The sequence below is a fragment of the Amia ocellicauda genome, chromosome 9, assembly GCF_036373705.1.
Source record: "Amia ocellicauda isolate fAmiCal2 chromosome 9, fAmiCal2.hap1, whole genome shotgun sequence".
Lineage (NCBI taxonomy): Eukaryota > Metazoa > Chordata > Actinopteri > Amiiformes > Amiidae > Amia > Amia ocellicauda.
In genome coordinates, this window is record NC_089858.1 from 43,263,631 (window position 1) to 43,289,665 (window position 26,035).

The window sequence follows — 26,035 nt, forward strand, 5'->3', positions numbered from 1 at the left end:
AACATTATTTAAACATAAGAAACCGTTCCTAATGAAGATCATGGATTCCAATCTTCTGATCACTGCTAATTTATTTTTGTTCACCACAACCTGAACAGAACCCTGTGCAATCCCATATACCTGTAGTAGGCTTAACCTGCAGGAGCAAGATCCATCTATACTAGTGGAATACCTTACCTCTGAACTGGTATTGAGGAGCACTGCTTACCTTTAAACGTTAGGCCATATGGCGTTTTATTAAAACGAACCCTGAAAACCATGTCTTCAAGGCTTTTTTTTTTTTAAACACAATACATTTTATCACAAAGGTTTTGTCCGATCGTAGCTGCACTTTTGTATTCTTGAAGCATACCACATAGAAGAAACGAGAGCTGGGGACTCAAATACATAAAGGCCAATACAAGGATCTCCCTTAAAAGGTTCAAGCATGAGCTTTATTCGACTTATTTCAACACAAGTTACTCTTTTGAACAAGAACGCAGAATCACATAGTGTATGTGTCCCACATACTTCATATGTATGGTATCAACCTGGTACCAACTTTTCCTAAAAGGTTAAATGCACTTTACCAAAAGTATTACAGTTTCAACTTCTTCCCTCTTCAACGTAGTGTTTGCAATGCTTCAGCTCAATCCTCATCCATGATCCCACTCTAATACTTTTGATTTGTTGTGATGGTTGAAACATTTGTTGTATGATCTCTTACAAACTGAAATCCTCAGTGAGGTTGCTGGACTTGGCACTATGGACACTATGAGGAATACATTGGCTTCAGTTGTCACAACCCAAACACCATCAAAATGTCATGATCTGTATGGGCAGAGGTCCCAAAGAGTTAAATCTGAACCCAGGTTTCCCACACTGATAAAAGTATGTGCGTTATTGTCCTGTGTGACACCAGTAACCAAATTTGTTCATCATTAGTGAAGTGCTTAGTCTAAAAGGAGCAGGTATTTAAAATTTTAGACATGGTCACATGGCTTTCAAAAAACTATTTTCAAACTGTATTCAGAAGCATTGCAGACACATAGACTAAAAGATGTACAGTTTCTGCTGCTTGTACACAATCTATCTCCAAGTCGTGACATATGCAGACCTTGTACCTCAGGCAGAATGGATGCAGAATTAAAACAAAATGAAAAAATCTATGTATATACATTAGAAGAAGCACATAATTTTCTCAGACTTATATATGACAATCATGTGTTTTGTTCCCAAAGAGCAGGGGCGGTCAACGATGAGGAACTGCCTCTACAATCCCTTAAGCACGGTCCTTTGTTCAGTTTAGTAATGTAGAGATTGGAAGGAATTAAATCCCAACAAATCTGCAGCCCTTGAAGATAGGAGTCCTCACTTAAATGAAAACCAGGAAAGAAAAAAACACTTGTTTAATAGATGAAAGATGGTTCCAAAGGTCATTAGAATCTGATTTTAGGTTGAATCTAAAACCTGCTGACAGACTTCTGTTTAAACTCAATTCAAATGCAATTTTAGGATGGTATTCACCCCTTTTCATTGGGTGAGAATTCTCCTCCAATTAACATCCATCCCCTTCCAGCTGTTCATACATTTTTTCAGTAAGTTTCAAAACTACCACCTCCCAAGGGGTAACGGATCATGACCAGGCCGACCGACTGACTTGGACTGAATCAGTAGAGGAGTGATCAGACAGTGATACATAAATAGGGGTGAACACAGGGGTGAATGTTTCTTCAAGAAAACAAAATTATATATATATATATATTACACACACACAAGTTAAATTTATTATGGTACAATACATAAGAAAAGAATGTGCAATTGAAAACAAAACATATTTAGAAAGAAAGAAAGGACTCGACTTCAGTGGTATGAACAGAAAGGTGAGACATTGAGTTGATGGGAATGGGGCTATAGGTTTCATTTTTATAGCATGAGCAATCAACTGTGATCAGGATTTAAGAGAATACATTTATGAAAGAAAACTTTCAATATGCTTACCCATGCTTAACTACAGCTCCGATATCCCAATGCACCATATGTTTTGTTGTAGTGTTCAAGTGTTCAAGCCAGGCAAATGCTTATTAAAGCTAAACTGACTAGTGAAATTCTCAATGATTTATTTGACAGAGTATAAAAATATACATATTTATCATTATTTTACAGCCAGGCTCCTGTCCTTTAAAACCTCATTATTAATGGTAATAAGTGATTGAATATTTTGCCATTTATCACCTGAGCAGACAATAGGATTGTCATTATTATAATGCAGGTCAGTAGATACATATATTTAAATAAGAGTAATATGACATGATTAGCTTTATCCTACATAGTTATGAACATTGAGATAATTCTAACTGGATAGAGATGCTGTTTGAACAGTTGCACTTGTTGTAAAACAGTTGTCTAATCTTTCTGTTCAAGACAAGAATATAAAAAGGTGATAAGATTAAATAGAAAAAAACATTATATGGCACAAAATAATTTACAAAATAAACATTGAAGTGGAAAGGTACAAATACATTGTTTTTCTTTTCTTTTGAAGACACCGGATTTAAAAAAAGATGGCTGATAATCACAAATCTACAGAATCCAAAATAATTCCACCTCTCCTGTGCGCATTTCAATTTATACACAGTTCATGTCTAATGTCAAGAAAATAATGCAAAGAGACAAGGGAAATGTGAAAATATAATAAAATACAAGGACGTGAATGCACACGTCACCTACTGATGGTACACGAGAAGGTAAGAGACTGTAGGAACGCAGCATACGTGATGAGGTGAGAGGTGGCACCAGGTGAAAAGGCTGACAAGGTTGGCATAAAAAGTAGGAAAGGGATCGATCGCTGTAGAAATGGAAATTCAGATCCAAACCAGCCAGCTGCATTTCTAACATGAGGAAACTGCAAGAAAACACACACACAAACACAGGTGATTATAACTGAAAGTGTAAGCACCTTTCATTTGAGTCAGTGATTAGTTTAATCCAGGGGTTTTCGATACGGTCCTGGAGTACCCCCTGCCCTGCTGGTTTTTGTTCCAACCTATGTGTTAATTACTTAATTGAATGGTATATTCCTTTGTTAGGTTAATAATGATTAAATTAAGCAATTAAGACCTCAGTTGGAACAAAAACCAGCAGGGCAGGGGGTACCCCAGGACCAGTTTGAAAACCACTGGTTTAATCTATACTGCCCATTAAACCACACATTTATCCATTATACCTTAGAGATTGTTGAAGCCTGGAGAAAACTCAAGCCTCCAGCTTGCTGACCTGCATTATGGCAGCAGGTATGACAAAGCGTAACGTACACATAAATTAACATCTTTGCTCAGAGCACACCTCTCCTCCATTGACTAACTGACAAATTGACAAACAATCATTTTAGATTGGAATTTATAAAATAATGGCATAAAGCCATTCTCTCAATTGCAATTTTAATTAGGATTTCCTTATTCTGATATGTTGTCAGACTTGGAATCATTCAGAGTTGAACTGACACAGGGAGATCAAATCAAAGCATAAACACCATGTGAAATGTACTCCATCTGACCACTGGCTTTTTTTCACCCAGGTGGGGGGATATGAATTACGTACAGCTACAAATGCCCCTTTGAATTTGGACTTGCTTGAAAGAGAGGAAAAATAATGTTTTGCCCAAAAGGTGAATTCAGCGAGCTGCTGCACAGTCCTTGAAATGACACTGTGCTGCACTTGCTCAAAACATAACATTGAGCTACCGTTGCGGTTTCTGTGAATGCGGCCTACACTGTGCATGGGGAAAAAACAACAACGAAGAAGTGTCTGACAATGTTATGGGCCTGATTTGCTAATGTGTGCCAGTTTATGCCTTTGCATCCCAACATGCCTTGATTGTGTGTCATCGGCTAAGGTTCTCTCTTTTTTTTTTTTTTTTTAATCAATCACAGCTGGCCTTATTTGGCACAGACTTTTGTCATGACTCATTTCAAAGCAATTATTGCTAAATAGCATGTTTTCCTATGTGCAGTGGTTTTGAACAATTACACATTATCACAAAGATCAAGCTAAACTGTGAAATTCCAAATGGAGTCCAATATGAGGAGAATTTTAAGAAGAAAAAAGAAAAAACATATGTAATTTGGCATCTTAAACGCCAAGGTCTCTTGATAGGAAGAAAATTACATTTGTGTCACCCCCAACAGAGAGAGATAAAAGTTTCACCTTATTGAAGAAAATTTGTAAGGTGCTCAGTAATCTGTTAAATTAATCCCCCAAAAACCTAGAATGGATTTTGATGAAACTGGGATATACAATTGTTCAGGATTATATTGCAGCTTCTATAATGCCCTGACTCTGCAGGCATGAAAAAAATAAAAATGTAATGGATGACGTTAAATGGGGCTGTGAAAACAGTCTCCTTGCAGTTACCCGCCAGACAAACAATGAGTGTCTGAACACACTGCTCTTTAATCACACGACATTTGAGAATGTGGAACTGGATATTGCAATATGAAAAAGGACAGGAGGGGAATGCCCCTCCATTAACTTTCAGGAGATCTAACAAATTAAGACCTGCTTAAAACATGTCAGAATGGCAAGCTTTGGCCTTCTGCAGCAATGTAATTAAATATGCACTCTGCAGAGGAGAAAGCACCATTTGTAGAGCAAATCATTTTATTTGAAGTGTATATAATCACAGGTCACTGCTGCTGATTTTGAATGTATTCTAATGTAGACTAAAATACAATTACATACAAAAGACAAGGAGGTTTTCCCACAGCTAGCCTATATTCAGCTATAAACATCAGTGCTGCCTGCCCAAACAAATGCGTTTATATAAAAAAAAAGTAAAAAACACAAGCTCCCTTACTCTTGCTCTGCCCCCCACTCTCGTTCGGTATGGCTACATCCTCCCCTTCCCCTCCAAATTATTCCTCCAGGTCAGGACTGTATTTTGCAAACATCAGTGCATTCTCATCCAGAATGATTGCAATGGTCAGTTACTTCGTAAGCATATCATTCAGGGAGTCAGTTTATAGCACAGACACTAGGGCTGTGCCAGTGACAGATATTTGGTATCGATATACTGTTCTTTTCTTAAGTGTTATAAAGTTTCCGACTTAAAATCCCAACTTTAAAAGGAGCATCTGAAGACTCTGTATAAGAAAGAGTTGAAGAAAGTGTTTTGTGATAATTATATAGTGTTTTATATTGATGTTAGTATTAGAAATGGCTTGTATACAGACTGAGCAAATTAGCTTTATCTAGCCTAGCAAAACCAACAAAGTGGTTGTTAAAGATGTATCCTATTGAAGTTATTCTCCTTTCCACTTTGACTTCTGTTTTTGTATGATAAGAGAAATGGGTTTGTCCGAATGTATAGCCCATGGGTTTTTCCGAATGTATCCACCCATGGGTTTGTCTGTGTGTGGATTTCCTGTTTCTCCTCTCAAAGCTAAAGATGTTACCTCGTTGTTAAGAAAACCACAAGATTGCACCGTTTGTATGCTGTAACAGGACCAGACATCTGCCTCCATGATGACCTCCTCCCTTGGGAAGGGCAGCCTACAAACTTTGCAGAGCTTGCATCTTTTGAAGCCTCTGATTGGACGAACGGACACAAGATTCTACGTAATTTTTCTATAAAGTTGCACTCATATTTGTAAACATAAAATTCTCACTGAAGGAATTCCCCGACGTGGTGCTTCCAAGCCGTCTTGATTAAAGTTCTATTTGCTTTATCTCAACGACTTTTCCAGTTATTTCAGAGACGGGTTCTACAGCATCTGAAGCACATTTTTTTGATTCAAATAAATACATAAAATAACTAGAAGTAAATAAATCTGTTTCAATGTTGCCATTTACAAACGAGTGTTACAAATGTGTGCTTTCAGTTTTGTTGTGTGTGGAGGTTCTGTGCCAAAAATACCAACATTTTGACTTTATTAACTAACCATGATCAGAGCTGCAATGTTTCACTAGGTTTAATTTTAAAAACAATTCTTAAAAGGAGCCTAAGGTATCTCATACATTTGTCACACACTTTTCATCACAAGCTTTTCATTACCAACAATAAGGTCACTGACAAAAGATTGTGATCAACAAGCTCTCTTTTAGAAATGTACTTAACCCTGCTTGTACCATGAAATAAGTTACATTGACAGTACCATTAGGGTGGGGTCACAGAGACCCCATGGTACCACAGCAGGGTTAAGCTGTGTTAAAAACAAACAGTGCTATAATAAAAAATAACTGATACAGTACGTATTCACTTATAAATTACGTACATAAAACCCCTATAGGGCTATTAATAAATCATAATTAACAGATACAGTGCATAGTCAGTTCAGAAGCTACATAAATAAAACCTGATCACTTACGGTCTCATTTGATTTAGATAAAATACATTCTGTCCTACAACAATTCCAAAACAGACTTTTATTAAATCCTATAGATACCCACAGCAGTTTTAGTCTGTTTTTCAACTCTTAAATGTCACCCCTTTTTATCGATAACTCCCGACTACATGGCTGTAAGTAGGCTTCCTATATAGAAAACTACCAACAACCGGATATCACTCTGTTGGCGTGCTCACATGGGGTGGGTTCACGTTGTGCAGACTTTCATCATTCTGCACAGAATCTGACTATTTATTTAGCCAATGAATACTCAGACTTCACACAGATTCTGTGCAGAATGATTAGTCTGCTTGTCACATTCACATGAGATTTGCCACTTGACACAAAAGACAGAAACCGGTCAGCCTGAGCACGGGTGGGGGGGAGGTGTGTGCACGTGTAGCATAGTTTGTTGAAATGCAACCAGGCTAGAAGTGGAGCCTCAATGTGTTGGACTCATGCCCAATGCGTGTGAGCTGTGTATGCAAACATGCACTTCTTATCAAACAATACGAAATACTGACACAAAAATAGCCCACAATAATAAAACATAGATGACTATAATAGGAAACCGTGGTATGGGTATGATACCGTGGTGAGGCGGTATACTGTTCACCAGCCGTATACATCAATATTTTTTTGAAAAAGCAACTGAAATTCACTCACAGCTGGTATTGCTTTTCAGCATTTCTGACCAATGTGTTTCACTAAAAAAAAAAAACTAAAAAGAAAGTTTCCATCATCTTCTTCTTGCAGGCTTCTCTGTTTTTATGGAGTCCTGCAGAAGACCAGCTTAAAAATTTGTATGCAGCACATCTTTGGCACAAGAAAACAAACAAATGTTTGAACAAAAATCTTCTCCTTCACACCTTTAATCATCTCCATTAATCTGTGGTGCTGCTTGACAGTGTTACTCAATGAAAGAAAGCCTGCTAATAAAACTCACCTTTGCAAACTTTTATCTTCCCGAGCCAGTGCTTCTGTCTTCATAGATGGTGACTTCCACCTGAGAAACATATTGGTTAAGGAAGTTTGATAAGAATCAATATTGTAATTCAGGTCGATACTGCAGTGTGTTGTTAATTCGTTTAACTAAATAAATACATGTAAACAATTGTGACATGCCTTGATTCAGATGCTTTTAATACACAAGCAGCAATGCAATCAAGCCTTCTCTTCTGTTAGCTCAAAAGAGGGAAAGCTACTGAAGGGATAGGAGAGTCATTTGGGCCAATTTCTAACTTTTACTGATCTGTAGGTGAGCAGAGGTGAATCTAAAGAGCCCAGAGTGCCCTGTGCCTCTCTGCCTGCTGCCCACTGGGTATGACCAAGCAAGATCAGAGAATTGACATATGTTAATGAAACCACCCAAACAATGAAAGCCAAGGGAATGATACAGCCGAAAAACTGGGTACAGCTGTGAGCAATTTCAGTAATATTCACCAGAGCCAGCATAGAAGCAATTAATCTGAATACTGAATCTGAACACACTTGGAGACCTATGGATTGTAAGAGCCTTCTTGGATTTTATGCTGATGAAACATTAATTTTGTTTTCCTTCTATTATTACAAGGTACCCTCCCCCCCATTTCATCAGCCATGGCAGAAAGCAAGGATTCTTGATCAGCTGAAATCTGCTTCTATTAAGAACCTGTTACTCAGACAACCTGGACAGTGGAGTGGTCACCAGATTACATATTAGCATTATTATTTAGCATTATTAAACAGCAGATTGGCGGACACCAATTGCTTCTGCACTAAAACTATCAAGCAAGCATCAGTACAAGGAAGGGAATGGATTTTTATAGTGGTTTGAAATGCTTTCATGGTTTATTTTTTAAACTGCAATTGTTTTTCACCCCATTTTGTATCAGGAGTTATTTATGGATTTGTTTTAGGTCATTCTGCATTTCTCATTGTTTACTCATACTTGCACATCCCAGTTGCTCATTCAGGTATTTAGGTTTATTCCACTTTAATGTGTGATTCACCATTTAAACATCAGTGAGCAAAGTACTAATTAAAAAAAAGGGCGTGTTAAGAACAACACATACACAACGGCCCATAAAGCTGTACAGAACTGTAGTGGGAAAATTTACTTTGATTATATTCTTTATATTATTAATGGTTTCTTGTTGTTATTCAGTTTTGCTTTAATTTTTAGTTTCTTAGTATGTTTTGGTCTGTAGTTTTGTACCAACTACTCAGGATGCTACAAAGATCTACCAAAATCATGGTACCCAGACTCTGTCTGAGGCTCATTGTTTCTTTGATTGAATACAGCTGTTGTCTTTTGGTTATTTCAATCAACTACTGTCCTTAAGGGGCACAGGTATTTTGTTGAGGACTTAAAACAATGTCTTTGATAACATCTGCTGCCTGAAGAATTCTGACCAGCAGCAATCAACTAATCAAACAACAACCACTCAGGCATATGTTATTTATGCATGTTGTAAATTATTTTCTACAACTGTATATTAACAATATTTAATCACTTCTGATAGATAAGACTGTAACCTATCATCTATCTGAAGATATATAAAGGCCTCTCCAACTCACATCCTTAGTTCTTTTCACTTCAAGTGAGAGGAGGGCTCCATGTTAACCTGTATTTATGTATTTTGTAATAAAGTTGTTTCTTCATTGGTGTATGAGAGCGTGTTTAATAAACGATTGTTCGGGCGCCAGGCAGGCAAAACCTGCCACAAACACAACCACCACCAGGACACCCCTATACACCACGTTGCCTATCAGACAATAATTATGCAGTTGCACCCTGTGCCAACATAGCCCCAGATCAGACCAACACAACATGTACCACAATATCATAGTTAATCATTATCAATATAATGTGAATTCAATAACAGGCCAAGGAGTTAATACAATACACGCAAGTCCAGTATACACTTATTCATCAAGTGTCCAGTGAAGAGTCAATCCGTGTCCCAGAAAAGTAATAAGTCGATAATCCATGGAACACAAACCATCCAGAACAACAGAACAGTATCAGGAATAAGAATCACATTCAAATAAACATTACGTTCTTTACTAGACCAACACTCCAATGCAACATTCAATGTAGAAAAAGTGCTAACAGAATCATATAGTTTCCAAAAGAAAGCAATGAAAAGCAATATATTCCCCAAATCCCCTATCCAAATATAAAACAAGCCGATCAAAAGAAGAAATACAATTAAAAAAAACTATAATTCCATTAGCACTTAACAGAAGTGTACACCTCTGTTTTAATGGTATGTCATGACATTATATGGACACCGTAAGCAATCAGACCTGCAATGTTACACATATGTATTTTCACAATCACTATAGACATCCAAACAAAGACAACCCAGGTTAATTACACAGATAAACCACATAATCCATGCTAAAACAAATAGAGAGAGTTTAAGCCATCCTGGTGCTACGACGATCTTCATTCGCCACGTCCCTTCATGCAACAGTATCACAAAATAGCAGCATCTCAAATGTGTACTGAAAAGCCGTCACAATGGCAGGAACAGGAGAAGTGTCGTATACAACCAGTGTAGAGTCGGGTCCGTCTTCTACGTCTTCTAAATGATCTCTGTCTCAAAACTGCGACAACAAAGAATACGTCCACAACTAGGTCTTCTCCTCCCTCTCGGAACCGTAGAGAACCACCCCCCCTTTTCTCTACCACATGTAGGCTTATATACACTTCCTGAAACCAAATTCAGGTAATTGTCTTAAAAGGCACACAAACCCACAAAGATTGTAAATACATATGTAAGCAATTGACTCATCACAGGTGTATACTGAGAATTTCAGAAACCACTACAGCACTATATGGTTTTGACCAAAGTATCATTTCCACTTTCCTAAGACACATTGCTTGGTTCTTCTTTCTACCTGAAAACAATCAGTGTTCTCAGGTCCAGAGCTAAGATGGGACAACTCAAGACTGGGAATGCCAATCTGGGCACATTCTGCACCTGATTAGTATACCGGCCTAGTGAAGTCACAGAGCGATTCAGAGAAGAAAAGGATACCACTCGCAACCCCCGCTCAATGGGATCTGTGAGCAGCAGGCCTCTGGGAGCGTAGATCTTATCGTTCTGTTCTTGGATGTACTTGGTTATCTTCTTCAAAACCTTCCAAAAGAAAAAGAAAGAAAGAGAGAAAACGGTCAGAAACCATGTTTGAATTTTACTGGGCTGTTGTTGGTTTGTTTGCACTCCACATTAAGGAGGGGTGTAATTATATGGCCAATTTAACAAGTAACCAGTCACATGTTCCTGGATTCATGTGAAAAATCCTTTGTTATGTTTAACAGACTTCAGTTTGGTTTTTATATAGTGTATGGGAATCCTCAACAGATCTGTGTCAGCATTAAAACCTTACAAAGGGACAATACTGCCAACACTTGCAACACAATGCTGCCACAAAACTTGAATCACCCTTTTGATCTTCCCGAAGATGGAGGAAAAAAAAAAAAAAAAAGATATATATAAAATTGTAAGATACCTCCAAGTGCAAATTGTTACTTTAAATCACTTAGGACAGTGGAGCATGGGGAATGCATTCATAATTCACTTTGAATTGATTACTTTGATGCACTGTACCAAGCAAACTACTTGACATTTGCAGAGTACTCCTCCCTCCAACACAAACTCAGGAAATGTGGAAATGATTCTTCCATTTACCAGCAAAGTGATCATTCTTCACATTTCCCTCTCAATAATCCTGTGAGTAGGTTTTGCTCTGGACCCTGTCAGATATGAGTTCAACAGACAGTTTTAGCTCTGATGGATATCCTGTAATTAAAATAATAATAATAATAATAATAATAATAATAATAATAATAATAGGGGGAGCATAAACTATTATGAAACAAACAGTCATAAGAGGGGACATAGAGAAACATTTACAGTATTAAGAAGATCAAGCATTATTCCACTGGCACAACACACAAAAATATCAAAAAAAACTCTAGTTTCAAAGTAGTCAGTGTGTCTTGTCCTTGGGGAATTAAACATAGGTACTGAAAGCTCCGCCAAAAATGGTGAGGGCAAACAGACAGCAACTCCCAATTTAGTGAATATTCATAATCACAGTCAGTTCTGAAAAAATAAACGTGTATTTTATTTCATTTATAAAAGTTTCCATGGCAAAGGAGGCTGCTTACATGTTTCGACCCAGTATGTATGTCTGTCTGTATATATATTGTGGCAGTGTGAGAGGCAAGGCTGGGGTCAGGGCGGGTCTTTCAGTGGAGGAGACTACAAAACCTCTCCTCCAAGACTCCAAACCCCAGAAGCCAGCAGGGCTCCTGATGGCCATAGCCCCACCCACCACTTCCTCTATAAAAGGAACCAGGAATCAGACCAGGGGGTGCATTCTTGGCTGGGGTAGCAAGGTGCACAGGAGGGCTAGAGCGGGAGAAAGAAGGGTGAAGTGGGTAGTTGACAGATTCACTGGCTTGAGACCCTTTTTCTGGACCTGGACCATTCTCCCTGTTGAACCCCGGACTGTCTGACAACTTACCACCGGTAACAAACTTTGATTACGGACTCTGATTAAGAACTTGCCTTACCCTGTTATACTTCTGTCTGCCCGGTGTTCAGCTCTGCTGACCTGGGCATTTACTGTTATTAGTGTTTTGTTTGTATTTAGGAACCTTTTATGTGTAGTTAGTGCTCAAACAGAGCTAGGTTTTGTTTTGTTAGTTGTTGACACTGTGCCTGCCATTGAGGGGAGCAATAAAACTACAGCAAGCCTGTTTTGTACCCTCTACCTGCCTCCCTACTGTGTGTTTCAAGACCAGACCACACCTACATACAAGCCCTTTTTGTGACAGGCCCCCCAACCTGCTCCAATATATATAATATAGTGGTAATAATCAAGTGGTACAGACATATTTGAACTTCTGTATCCACTGGATGCTATGGAAATGACTGACTCAACTATGAAAACTGGTGTAAGCAAAGGGATTTTCTCTTTAGTTTGGATTTATTGCCACTGCTGTAACTACTCCCAGAAAACAATATATTTTTGTGAAATTCTGCTCTTGCAGTAATGAACTGATTTTGTGTTGGTTTGGCTATATTAATTCTGTATACCGACTGTTTTAACTGGGCTCACCTGGCAATATCAGTATTTATGTTGCAACCCCACTAGTTTGGGTTACCCTGATGGAGGCCCTATGGTTTCTGAAAATTCAGCATGATTGTATTTTATAATTAATAAACTATTTTTTGTAGTGCATCTGAGTGTGGAGCTTTATTTTTATTTTGTTCCTGTTGAGGGCTTGGCTGCACTTGCCTGCACCTGTGAAAAGTGAGAGTGTGCTTTTGTTTTTAATAAATATTCCCTGCAAAAAATGTATTCATAGGAGAGATATTTGTCTACCCTTCAATCTAGTTGGATCTGGGCTACACTCCCCACAGTGCTTTGTGCTGTTGATATCGCAACAAGCTGCGATGCACTGTGTGTTCTGACACCTTTCTATCAGAACCAGCAACTTTTTCAGCAATTTGAGCTACAGTAGCTCATCTGTTGGATAGGACCACACAGGCCAGCCTTCGCTCCCCACGTGCAACAATGAGCCTTGGCCGCCCATGACCCTGCCGCCCGTTCACCGCTTTTCCTTCCTTGGACCACTTTTGATACGTACTGACGACTGCAGACCAGGACCACCCCACAAGAGCTGCAGTTTTGGAGATGCTCTGACCCAGTTGTCTAGCATTCACAATTTGGCCCTTGTCACAGTCACTCAGATCCTTATGCTTGCCCATTTTTCCTACTTCTAACACATCAACTTTGAGGACAAAATGTTCACTTGCTGCCTAATATATCCCACCCACTGACAGGTGCCATGATAACGAGATTATCAGTGTTATTCACTTCACCTGTCAGTGGTCATAATGTTATGGCTGATTGGTGTATACTTCCACCTCCTCCAAGCAGATAACACTACTGGATAGGGCTGTTGATTACTGGTTAATACTAGGTGATCCTGATAATCAATACATCCAGGTCAGAGCTTCACAAAATGAGGTCCTCCGTCTTTGCAAGTAGGTACATTATTGGCGACGTTGAATATTCCGCAAAAGTAGCCCTAAGTGACCTATTAAGTGCTGATCCAACAAAAGTCTTTCTGCAGTTTAAGCCTGAGGAGAGGAGGCTAGAAAAGACATTACTACTTCAAGAAAGAGAATAATCAATGGAAAGGGGGAAAAATAAACTAATGGCTAGCTTGGATAACCAATGAGTCAAGTTAATTAATGACAACCTTGGTGGAAAGTTTTCATAAGGAATGCCCCCGACTTCTGACACCCCATCTCTCCATTTTCCCTCCCCCTGACAGGTAGCCTGTAAAAAACAGTGGGTTTCCAGTAACAACGACTTCCATATAGTTTAATTTCAGACCCCCATTTAGGAGACAGGCTGCAATAAAATGCAGGTTTATCTCTTCATCGGTATGCTTTAGTTATTCAAGGAGAGGGCTGGGAGCATGCCACAAAAAGCGTCTGGGGTCCGTGTCGTGCTCTAATGCACCTCCTACTCTGCCGGCCACTAGTGAAATGTGATAGGCCATGACAGCGCCCAGCAACCAATCGCTGAGAGCTCCTCTTATCGCCCCAGTCTGGATTACCAGTCGGGAATAAAGAACTTCTGTCCAGTCCCTGGCATCCGTCCTAAGCCAAACCTGTGCATTATCAGCCCCTTTTTTCTAAGTATCACACACACTGAAGAGTTCTACTATGCCATCTCTCTGACTACATGTTGTGGAATTTAACACTGAGAGCACTAAGCTCACAGTGTCTGGTCTACGAGTCAGGACTACAGCGCTCTCACACAAATCACAGAGATTAGTATAGTGCAGCAAATTACTTAATTTTACATAAATAAACATAATAATCATATGAAACCTATATATCACAAGAAACTTAACACTGAAGTTTTTCATTGTTTCTATAATTCATTTTTGCAATGAATACAGACATATGCATTAGCAAAGAAACCTAAGTTATACAAACCATTTCTATTCTCAAAACAATGTTGTTGTTTTCAAAATGAACCTGGTTTATAAACACTTAAAAAAAATCCTATATATATGGATCCCCAGAACTTTCTTTTTAAAATACAATACGTGTGCAGATCATTCTTCTTTGCCGAGAAATCAGCCGGTTGGGTTTGCGGTGCTGAATACACCTGCTTTTTTAAAAAGCTTCTTGAATGGTTAATACTCACAACCACTGTTTCCTACACCGCTATTCATGCTTACGCCGCTTCTGAATCTACACCATGTAGGGTTGCTAGGCAATCCAGGTTCGATGTACAGTGCTCAAAACCCTGCTAACACACAATGTTGCAACAAAGATGTAGCAACCTAAATTACGTTATATTACGCTGCTACAATGTTGTGGCGACATTGTGTGTTAGCAGGGAAGCCGCCATGCCCTCCTACTACTAGGCTAGATCGCAAGTTATTACTACAGATGAACAAGAGTGACTCTTGCCACTTTAATCCAGTATATCAGTTGTTACCAGCTAGCAAGCAGAGGCGAAAAGTAAAGGAACAAGGAAGCTATCCACCTACTGTAGGATTTGGATTGAAAACACTTTCTATACTGTATGTTATGAATGAGACATTGATTAACAAAATTAATTAGTTATTCAATCGAAAGTGTCACCCAATCTTAGAGCTACCGGTATCTAACGTTACCAGATTTTACATACAAGTGTGCTATGGATAGTGGTTTTGGATTACAGATGTGCATGACAAATATTTTGACTAAATAATTAAACAGCTGTTGTCCTCAACTAATCGAATAGTCGCTTGCCCCCCACCACCCATTTAAAATAGTTCAATGTGACAATTTTCGTAATTGCAAAAGGTTGCAAAATGCATTTTAAAATACTTATCTAACACAACAACTCTGTTAAATAAACATTAGGCTATGTAAACATACGTATGGAGATGGTATAATAATAGCAGTAATAAGCACCTGTCAACTCTCACGCATCTCGTATCAGACTCTTGTATTACCGTTTCCTAATATTGTCAACTTTTTTACCACAATTTCAAATTAACTATAAAGGTTGTTACTGTTTATAAAGGAATATTTTGCAATTATATCTGTAACTGACTGACCAAAATGTTTTCTTTCAATTGTTTTTCATTTTTATAAATTTTCATTCAATAATAATTCAATAATAGCAACTTGAGCAGCAACGAAAATATCTGAACATTAGTGTCCTTATGGCAGTTTTCCGGTCAAAACAGCGAAATACAAAATGTATTAGCCTATCGGTCTAATTTATATGATCTACTAACCTTGCTCCTCTTTCCTTTTCTGTCATTGCTAGCGTTGCAGAAGGGTGTTTGGCTTTTAGGTGGTTTAAAATACCAGCTGTAGATTTGTGGTAGATTAATTGAACTGCACATATACACTTAACAGTCTTTAAATTTACTTTGTCAAAGTATTTCCATGCAGACCTTCTCTGTCAGGAAGCCATTGGTCGCGTTGTGGTGCAGATTTCCACAAATATGCGGAAATCTGTAGAATTACACCGAACCCAGAACTGTGGAAATCCGAGCTATACAAACACAACCATTGTTAGCCAATCACAATCTTCATTACAGCTACATAGAGAGCCAATCAACAGTACAGGCTCTAAAATAAAATCAATATATCCTTTTTTTTTTTTTTTTTTTTTTTTAACTATCTAATATTGTCAAACTTTCGACTATTTGGTCTCATCCCTACTTATCTATAGCACATTTCTAATGTCTTACTACCAATTTATTGCCTAGATGTCTCTTTCTATCAACATTCAGACCAAGGTTCTTCCGACAGCTGTTCTACAATAATAATAAAAAAAATCTCCCGTGGCGGAATGCCCTCGACCCCCCTAGAACAATCAGTGCTCCCACTACAAAGACAGAATCCTGTAGGAAACACTGCTCTTAACAATCCTCTCTGCTCTCTAAAGTGTGGGTGGAAGCTTGGTCCGAAAATCGGCCTTCTAGTCCTCTAATAATACGACAGCGCCGGCTGAAATTTTGACCTGTAATCCTCAGGGTTAAGATAAGTCTCTTCTCGTACCTATTCAGCCAAATCCCAAACCACAAAATAAAGACAGCTCACAATTTACCAGCAGTCTAGACATTTACGTCAGCCGACAAATGTGGGAGGGTACTTTGCAAGTGGAAAATATTTTAGTGGCGACTGCATAACAAAAGTATTCAATATAACTGGAAAACAAACTATTCAAATTATGGAGAGAGGGCATAAAGAGATTGATTCAAATTCTGATTAACTGTCTAAGGACGAACATATCAGATGTGGTGGCAAGTAAATGTTTTCAAAATGGATCCTGCCCAGATCTTTTTAGTTGCCATTTCACAGTTCATAGAGTGCAAGTGCTGGACTTTAAGGTTGGTTCCGCTTGAACTTGGCTGAGCTGAGATTTGAGATGCAAATACCTTTTCGTAATGCGTCTCCATGCAGAGGAAGATGGTGTATGCAGTGAGGCAGGCCAAGCAGCCCTCCAGGTACGACTGGCCCCCCAGCTTCTCGGCTTCAGCATACAGGTTGTTCAGCGAACTTATTGTCTCCTCAAACTGTTGCTTATCAATCTGAAATCACAATCAGGACATTATCATAAGGAGCAATGCATACACAATGATGGCCAATTTGGTAGACAGATCTGACCCAAGATATATATTGGTTAGTCTAGGATAAGGGAGTCTCCAGTCCTGATCCCGGATATCCTAAAGAATCTTCTGATATTCTTTACATTTACGTAACAGAAGCACATGGTGGTGTTAGTCAGGGGCTACATTAAGGACCAAGGTTTGAGAACATATCCACAAGGATACAGACTGGACTTAAACAGGCTCATTTAGAGTGCCTTGGAAAATGAGAAGAACAGCATTAGGATAATACATTATGTTTACTCAAAATTGGATTACAGCACAAGCCACATTAAAGCCAAGCACACAGCAAAGAATGCCAGCAATTTTTAATTTTATTTCCAAAACATATTTGGATAATAGTGCAGGTCAGTTGTCTGCAGTTGTGAAATCAAAGCAAATGATGCATCTGCCTGGAAGTATATAGTAATAATCCCACTTTAGATGAGAAATAATTAGGATGCCTTGGCCTTTTGTGCACTGCATGTTTCCACTTTATGCACTGAATTTTTTGGAAGTTTTTATAGTTTTTAAAATGGGAAGGAGGGAGGGGAGGCTATAGGCTTTACAATGAACTGACTTGCATGTAAAGGAAAAAATATATATATTTCCCAGAGTCCTTATCAACAAAGCACCAATTGTTTTGCTGAAACTGATCCACAAGAGCTGCGTGGCTCCAACACCAAGACAAGAAGACAAGGATAGCATAATTGCATCCCCACTGTGTGGAAAATAAATACATATTTTAAAAAAAAAGACCAGAAAAATAAAACCAGTAATTTTCTTTCACTTCAAGTGATGCCAACTTGAGGATGAGAAGATGGAGAAAGGAGTTTCTTTTTTTTAATCCTCTCCTGTTCCCCCCCCACCCCAAGATGTGAATGAACCTTGGGGAGTGTTCGGACTGGGTGTCGACTCCAGGATCCTCTTTTGAGTCTCACACGGCCCTGTCACTGCAATACACAGAGCATTCCCAGAGTCTGCAAACAAGGAAGATGGGCCAGTTTTCCTGAAAAAACTCCAAGTGGGGAGAAAAAAAACAGCCAAATTCAAGTCCCTGGTATTTAGATTTAAAGAATAATGTTCTGAGTAAATTGACTGGTGGCCAAAGTGTAGTCAACACCAGCCACAAAAGTATAGTTCCCCACAGGGTGGTCTACAAAGACTTGCCTGTATTAAACAGTCCTGCGTTTCAGTGACATAGTAATCTGTAATGCTAAACCTTATTCTGCCAGGGTATTAGAAAATGATACATTCAGGCAGCAACTTAAAAGCACATGACTGTCTCATAGTAAAAGCTTTATAATTAAATGATTTTAAAGTGGATTTACAAAGGATGCTACTTCTAGAATGTTATTCCTTCACGTAACAAAATGAGCAAAGGGATCTAAGCAAGAAAATGTTTCCCTATCCCCCATACTGATATGTATGAGCAATAATGATGTGATACTGTGGAGATCCTGTTCATAAGAAAATGTAACACAGACCTGATTCAGCAGTAGTTAAGAGCAAAGGTTTCCAGTTTTTAAAAAGTGCACTCAAACCTTCATAGTTGATCAATGAAGGAGAGAATGGGTTAACCCTCCTCATACTAGCTTCTTGATTCACTACAAATCCAAGGTTGAAATATTTAAAATGTTAAATTGTCCATTTTTTTTTTTTATGCCCCTCTGCCAGACAAGCTATTGACAGAGGCACTAAATAATCTGATAGCCTAGGTTACTTGTTTTCCATGCCAGCAACTTTCAACTCAAGAATTCGTTTTAAGCTTTTCAAGGCAATTTATTTCTCCAGAGATCAAATAAGAAAAGACATAAAACCAAAACAGAAAAAAAAAAAAACACAAAATAAAAAAAATGTACACGCTCTGAACCCACTCCAAGGAACTGCGTGCTCCAATATTCCGAAGGAAAATCATTCCTCGGGAAAGAAAAAAATAAAATAAAAATGATATATTATAAGACTAGCTGCTTGTGTCATGCCTGCTGAATTGAGAACATTCCAAACTGGAGAGAAATACGAGGCCGTACATTAAAACCAAGTCCATGTCGTGAAGGGTACACTACTTTTGTACGAGGAATACAATCATTCAAAGGGCTCGACTGGGTTTTGACTGGAAGCAAATGGAGTTAAATACCCACTCTATGTAGTACTATAACTTTATACCTTCTAGCTATATCTCACAATCGCTTTGCTGGTTTATTTTATTGTGTTGATGAATGCCACTTGTCAGGTACCTCAGAAAACTCCACTCCACCGAGCGATATACCCATGTCCTCAGAATAAACTTGCCCCACACTGTCTCCCTGCTTGGTGGGAGACCACCCATGAAGAAGAGGAGATGATTATTCAGGCCCCACTAGCCCAGTACAGTACTGTCATTTTACTGTGTGGACAGGTTTTTAAATCCTCTGAATCCAGTAGCACACCGTCACCTTTTTCCCCACCAAATCAAGACGTTCTTTTTCAATTCACAACCTAGAGTAACACTTGTGAGTTCCTTCCCTTCCTATGCCAATGAGACAATGTCATGTAATTTTTTGAAACCATCCACACCACTCCTTTAAAACTAAATTAGGTGCTTTAAAACTTCCTTAAAAGTGATTGATAAGGTTAGCATCCACACTACAGAGCCTTTTGTACATTACACACACAAAAAATTCATCCTGCACTTTAATTTTAATTAACTTCTTAAAATACTTGTACTAAATTATGGATTTCTTTATTTTTAACAATTATGCATTATTGTGCCTTTTTATATACATGTTCTCTTTATTTTTTATGAAACATATGTTGTTGTTAATAAAACATTATGGTCATAATACATCAATAAATACAGTGCTGGAGCTTTACGTTACAGAGCACAGACTATAAATAAATAATTTCTTAGCAATCCCTTTAGCTCTGGGTTAGTGATGTTTGTTTCAGAAAGACATTAGTAGAAAAAAATGCTTCATTTGCTTATGTACTTTCGAAATAAAGAGACAATATCTCTAAGCTTTAGCTGTTGTTAAGCTTGACTATTAAATAGAACAATTGTGGAATTGGCAAAATTGTCCCATTTTAGGGAAACTTTTACAGTTTGCCACTCTGGCTGTACAAATCCGATACTGGTAATATGTAGCAGTGCAACTTAAGAAAATAGTAGGCCTGTGCTGGACTATACATGTATACATGAACTCTAGTCAGCTAATTATAGGTTTCCTTTCATCTGTTTAATCAACAATATCGTGGCTAAGTTTACCACCTTACAGAATAGGAAGCAGGTAAATGCTATAGTTTATTTCAGGGATGTTCTGTCGGATATGTAGGCAGCATAAACAGTCAGTCACGAGGGGTAGAGAGAGACGCATGCCATCCGATATACCTGCAAATCGTAGCCATGCTACCCTGTACAGAGAGACACGCTCACGCAATATATTTATCTACTCTCACGACTCCAATCTTTCCTCATGATTGCCCCATACCTCTTATGAACTCACAATGATAAATCACAAACAACTTAAACTATGTGTTTGGGAAGCGCATCACATTTGAAATGCTGCACTAACGAGGACCTAACGACACTCGCTTTTGCTGGCGGTGGGAGACTGACAGGTTTCAACGGCACCACAGAAAGATAAGTCAGGTAGTCTATTTCAACTGACTTATTTGTGATTTGGGACCTTCTTGAAGTGCAGTACATTCCACGTGAAATGGTGGGGTTGAGGCCTGGGAATAGATTAAAAAAATAAAAAATAAAAAAAATAATGGAAAATGTGGTTTCCCTACCCTGTTCTCCAGCTCTGCAGGGAACTTGGTTTGAAACTGGCACAAGGTTCCATTAGTGTAATCCCTCTGGATGAAGACTTTGGCAGTTATGGCTGGTTGTTGCCTCATGTCTTGCAAACTGTGAGTCTAAAAAACAGAAAGAACAGTCAGTTAATAGAGCGCTTTCTCTCAGCTAGGGATCCTCAATATCCTGGCATTACACCACAAAGGGACAAGGTAAAGGGCCAATTACATTGCTCCCTCATCCTGAAGTGCTTCATTGTACTGAAACACACTAGAGTGTTTGTGTGTGATTGGTTGTAACTGTCAGAATGCTCCGATTGCTCCTTTTTATAACTCATTGCAACGCGAGCCACTAAATGCTTGAAATCTTACTGTAGCCATTGGCAAGGGTGTTTTTGGTTGTATACAGTGCATCCGGAAAGTATTCACAGCGCTTCACTTTTCCCACATTTTGTTAGGTTACAGCCTTATTTCAAAATGGATTCAATTCATTATGTTCCTCAAAATTCTACAAACAATACCCCATAATGACAACGTGAAAGAAGTTTGTTTGAAATCTTTGCAAATTTATTAAAAATAAAAAACAAGTACATAAGTGGAGTGCTGCAGAGATGGTTGTTCTTCTAGAAGGTTCTCCTCTCTCCACAGAGACACGCTGGAGCTCTGTCAGAGTGACCATCGGGTTCTTGGTCACCTCCCTGACTAAGGCCCTTCTCCCCCCATCGCTCAGTTTGCCTAGGCTTAAGCTCTAGGAAGAGTCCTGGTGGTTCCAAACTTCTTCCATTTACAGATGATGGAGGCCACTGTGCTCATTGGGACCTTCAATGCTGCAGAATTTTTCCTGTACCCTTCCCCAGATCTGTGCCTCGATACAATCCTGTCTCGGCGGTATACAGACAATTCCTTGGACTTCATGGCTTGGTTTGTGCTCTGGCACTGTTAACTGTGGGACCTTATATAGACAGTGTGTGCCTTTCCAAATCATGTCCAATCAACTGAATTTACCACAGGTGGACTCCAATCAAGTTGTAAAAACATCTCAAGGATGATCAGTGGAAACAGGATGCACCTGAACTCAATTTTGAGTGTCATGGCAAAGGCTGTGAATACTTATGTACATGTGCTTTGTTTGTTTTTTACTTTTTAATAAATTTGCAAAGATTTCAAAAAAACATTTTTCACGTTGTCATTATGGGGTATTTTTTTGTAGAATTGTGAGGAAAAAAATGAATTTAATCCATTTTGGCTGTAACATAACAAAATGTGGAAAAAGTGTAGCGCTGTGAAAACTTTCCGGATGCACTGTGAATAGCACACTTCATTTGCAAAAGTCAGAAAACAATGCTTTCCTCTTCTGCATTGCATTTTGTTTCTTACACTACAGTTTTCAGACCTCATGTAAACACATGAACTACAATAATTTTCAAAAATATACATTGGTTCCTTTATTAATACTGTATTGTTAAATAGGTTGCCTTTGTGCTGGAAGGATTCTGAGTCGGCATTACAATATAAAAACACTACATTTACGAGAAGAAGGGGTGAAAAAATTACAGTAGAGAAGGGAAGGGAAAACTACCTTTCCATACCATTATAATTAACAGCTGCATCTTCATACAAAAAGCCCAGTACAACATTCATGCCAACTCCAGCAGTTCTACCAAGTTGTTCCAAATACAAACCACACCATATGCTATATCCCAACCAAAAACTTCCACTAGAGGTTCCTGTACAGTACAGAAAATAGTTAAATAGCCAAGAAGGAAACCAAACTGAACACCCCTTACAATAAACTGAAATGTTGCTTCCAACAGGATCCCCCCCCCACCCACCCCCCAAATAAAATGTATTTAAAAAGCCAGTCTTCAACTCTGCTAATCAAGCGAAAGCACTACTTTAAACATGTAGTAATCAACCATGCTATTGTCAGAATGGTGGTTTTCACGCTTGTTTTAGTGCAATCAAGTCTTTTTTGAATGAGCCAACTTGCTATACAAACAAAAGCCCCACTGCCAGGTACAATAAGGTCAGATCAATCCAATAATATTGGACCCAAACAGCCTGGAGTACTTAGGGCAAATTAACTGTACAGCACTGAAGTGGCATACTCATTGTTCACATTTTAATCAGCATCATACAAATTACTTCGGTTCCCAAAAAGGGAGAGAAGAGTGTGAACATGAATACAGCTTTCTTTATTTCATTTTCAAATCCTGGGTTCTAGAAAATATTGGGCTGTGTTGTGCATTCTCCAAGCAGAAAAGCTAGACATTAAAAACTGAGGGAAGGAATCTCAAAATAACATGTACTCAAGTGTAGTCCTCTAAGGCTGCCTGGTCTTCTGTGGCTTTCATTCCTGGCTAAGCTCTTGATCGCTTAGGCCTAATTAAATACAATTATTGTGCTTTTCTGGGCATAATTAAAGCATTTTTCAAGGTCTTTTACAGCTGAGAATTTCAAAAGTAATTCTGAATTAAGGGACAGTACCTGATTGAGTTACTTGGGAACAGAAATTTAATTAATAAAATAATATATTATTTTGGAAGCTTGGCCATCACTGAACCAAACTGACCAAAATTATGACATTTGGGATGTGGACATGTGAGGGTACAGAGTTTTATATTGTGATATAAACCTGCCATATTAACCAGAAAATTTGAATATTGGCTTTATTATCTTGCAACAAACATGATATTACACTTTTGTAGAACACATGAGATATTTATTTTGAGATAAGTAATAATCATGCTTGATATTCTAACACTAACAAAAGAGACAGCACTGAAATTTAAGAACTCAGCTAACTGTCGAAAAAAGACTAATGCACAAAGACATGGGTCATAAAACTTGGTCCTGGAGAGCTACACAGCCAAGGCATGCTCCTAATCGCATTTATTAACCCATTATTGTCTCAATTACTCAAAATGAACATGATCTGCAGCAGCTCATTGGAGACACCGAAAACCTGCCAACAGAAGTTTCTACTAAGCATCTACAGTTTCTACATATACAAAATAATCTTCCTCATGTCCAAAACATTCTTACGAAGTGGGCCAAGAATTTCCACCTTTAATGCAAGCATAAGACTGTTGTCCTGTAAAAGCACTTTTCGTATCCCCTTTCCAATAAATACACACAAAAAAAACACACACAATGGAGCTTTCATTACAGCACATTCTAGGAAGGCTTCACAAAGAGGCTTTAAGACACCACACAATGTGCCAGTATATTAAGTTAAGATACAGTTCTTCTATATTTACATGTCTAGAAGGCACATTTAAAATCAAGCACAGATGTTAACCATTTGTCCTTTACTACAAACTCCAGACTAAAGCTGACAATTAAAAATAATAAGTCACAGCATGCTGCTGTTGTGCAGAACAACCCTCTTGCCCCATTCATAGTGTCCCTATCTCCCTTCAACGTGTTACAGTTTAAGAACTTATTTTAAAACATAATTAGATTCAGTTTAAAAGGTGTTAAATTGTGCAACTTGTCCACTATCTATAGAGTCACATTGTATAGTGAAATAAGAAAAACTTCACGGAGATCTCACAGATATCCATAGAACCTGTTTTCTTGGTAAATCATCAGTTCATGGAGATCTTATTTACCGAGTCATGATAATCAGATACGTAAAAGCACCCAGCACAGAAAAGCACAGGCTACTTGTGAACTCTTGAAAAACAGGAAATTAGAACACAGCTGAAAAGCAGTATCCAAGCCACACATACAGTGAAACATTTTCATGCCAAGCACACTCATACTCATTATAACATTTAAAAAGTTGAATACACCCAGGAACAGCACATTTACACGTATGCTCTCTATAATGACTGGGATTGTTAATTGAGTGAATCCACATCTAATTCCTGGCCAACTGATTTAAAATACTACATCTGGCATTTAAATAATAAAGGTAACAAGAAAGCTGCGACACTTTTGCCTTCTACATTTAAATGGTACGAAGACAGGTAATCGTATCATATATTTGTGTGTGATTTACTAAATCGTGGACAGCAGTTTCTATACCAGCTATCTAGCCTATAGGTTTGTTAAAAGAAAAAACAACAAACCTACTGTTACAATTAAAATAGTTACTAAACTAAACCAGTGATTTTGTAAACAAAATAAACCACATGAAAACAGCAATAAACCAATCTAGCGATATCTCTGGTTTAATGTTAATGATTTTGTCGCGTCTATATTGTTCCACTAAGATCCGTCTGTGATTAGTCTACCAGGGAAAATGAACGTAGATCATGAAGACGATCAGGAAAACGGACACAGCCCGTCTGTTAGAGTCACTGGGGATCTTGGCTGCAGTGAGAATAACTGCCCTAAGTCAATCATTTAATACAGATCTGAACATGAATTACAGGCAGAGTTTACTGATGGGGAAAAAAAATGTTTCACAGTATTGTTATTTTTTTTTTTTTTTTAATTTCAAACACAGGATCAAAAATCAGCAGAAGTCCAGTAAACAGACTCCGGCACTTCACACAGTGTCGACAGTGGACAGTACAGTTGTGATTTACTAGACGTGAGAAAAACGCACACTTGTGTTAAGTCACTCGAGTGCTGCTTCTGAGACTCTGCTATACTAATTAAAACCCTCAATCTGATTATGAACCAATAACCCTCACGCCAAACTAAATAAACACAGAATTATACATGAAGCTTCCCTTACCTCCGCCATGTTGAAAGACCTATTTTCCTCCTGGTTCCGCCTTGGCTGGTGTACTTTTTAAGAGGTCCTGAAGGAAAATAAGTGAAACAATTGCGTTCCGCTTGCAATACAAAGATGTATAATGATTTGCTGTCTTTGCTGTCATTAGTGTTTATCCTGTTGGTTTATTCTTATGATCCTGACCAAAAATGTTTAAACATTATATACATACAGTATTAAATATTATGTGTAATAATACGTGCTTCCCTACAGAATGCAAAAATATGTTTTGTAATGTAAAGCAGCAGACAAATATGAAGCTGCAAGAGGTCAAATATTATGATTTAATAAACAATAAAAAGTGTACACATTTTATCCTCACGGAGAGTGTTTTAATAGGCAAATGCATGTATAATAATGCAATATAGGAGTACCATCCATGACACAAAGGGTTCTTGACTGTTTAGCTTAAATCAGATACCTCCGTATTAATGTTTTGGGTATTCCCAAATAGAAATATAGTTAAAGGTTTGATGGACAAGGAGGGGG

General features: G+C 38.2%; 1 protein-coding gene across 2 annotated transcripts in view; it reads right to left on the reverse strand.

The window, feature by feature from the left end:
* golga7 (golgin A7) overlaps positions 1 to 25,560 on the reverse strand; it is a 28,344-nt gene extending 2,784 nt beyond the window's left edge. Inside the window, exons 1-6 of one of the 2 annotated variants that reach the window (XM_066714556.1) lie at positions 25,508 to 25,560; positions 20,815 to 20,940; positions 16,834 to 16,986; positions 10,391 to 10,492; positions 7,309 to 7,368; positions 409 to 2,884 (exon numbers count right to left, since the gene is read on the reverse strand). In XM_066714556.1, coding sequence (XP_066570653.1) covers positions 7,321 to 7,368; positions 10,391 to 10,492; positions 16,834 to 16,986; positions 20,815 to 20,940; positions 25,508 to 25,516 — 438 coding nt within the window. In that variant the 5' untranslated portion in view covers positions 25,517 to 25,560 and the 3' untranslated portion in view covers positions 409 to 2,884; positions 7,309 to 7,320. Of the gene's footprint in view, positions 1 to 408; positions 2,885 to 7,308; positions 7,369 to 10,390; positions 10,493 to 16,833; positions 16,987 to 20,814; positions 20,941 to 25,507 lie in introns of those variants that run through there. The other variant, XM_066714557.1, reaches the window with a different exon arrangement.
* Positions 25,561 to 26,035: the final 475 nt, after the last annotated feature.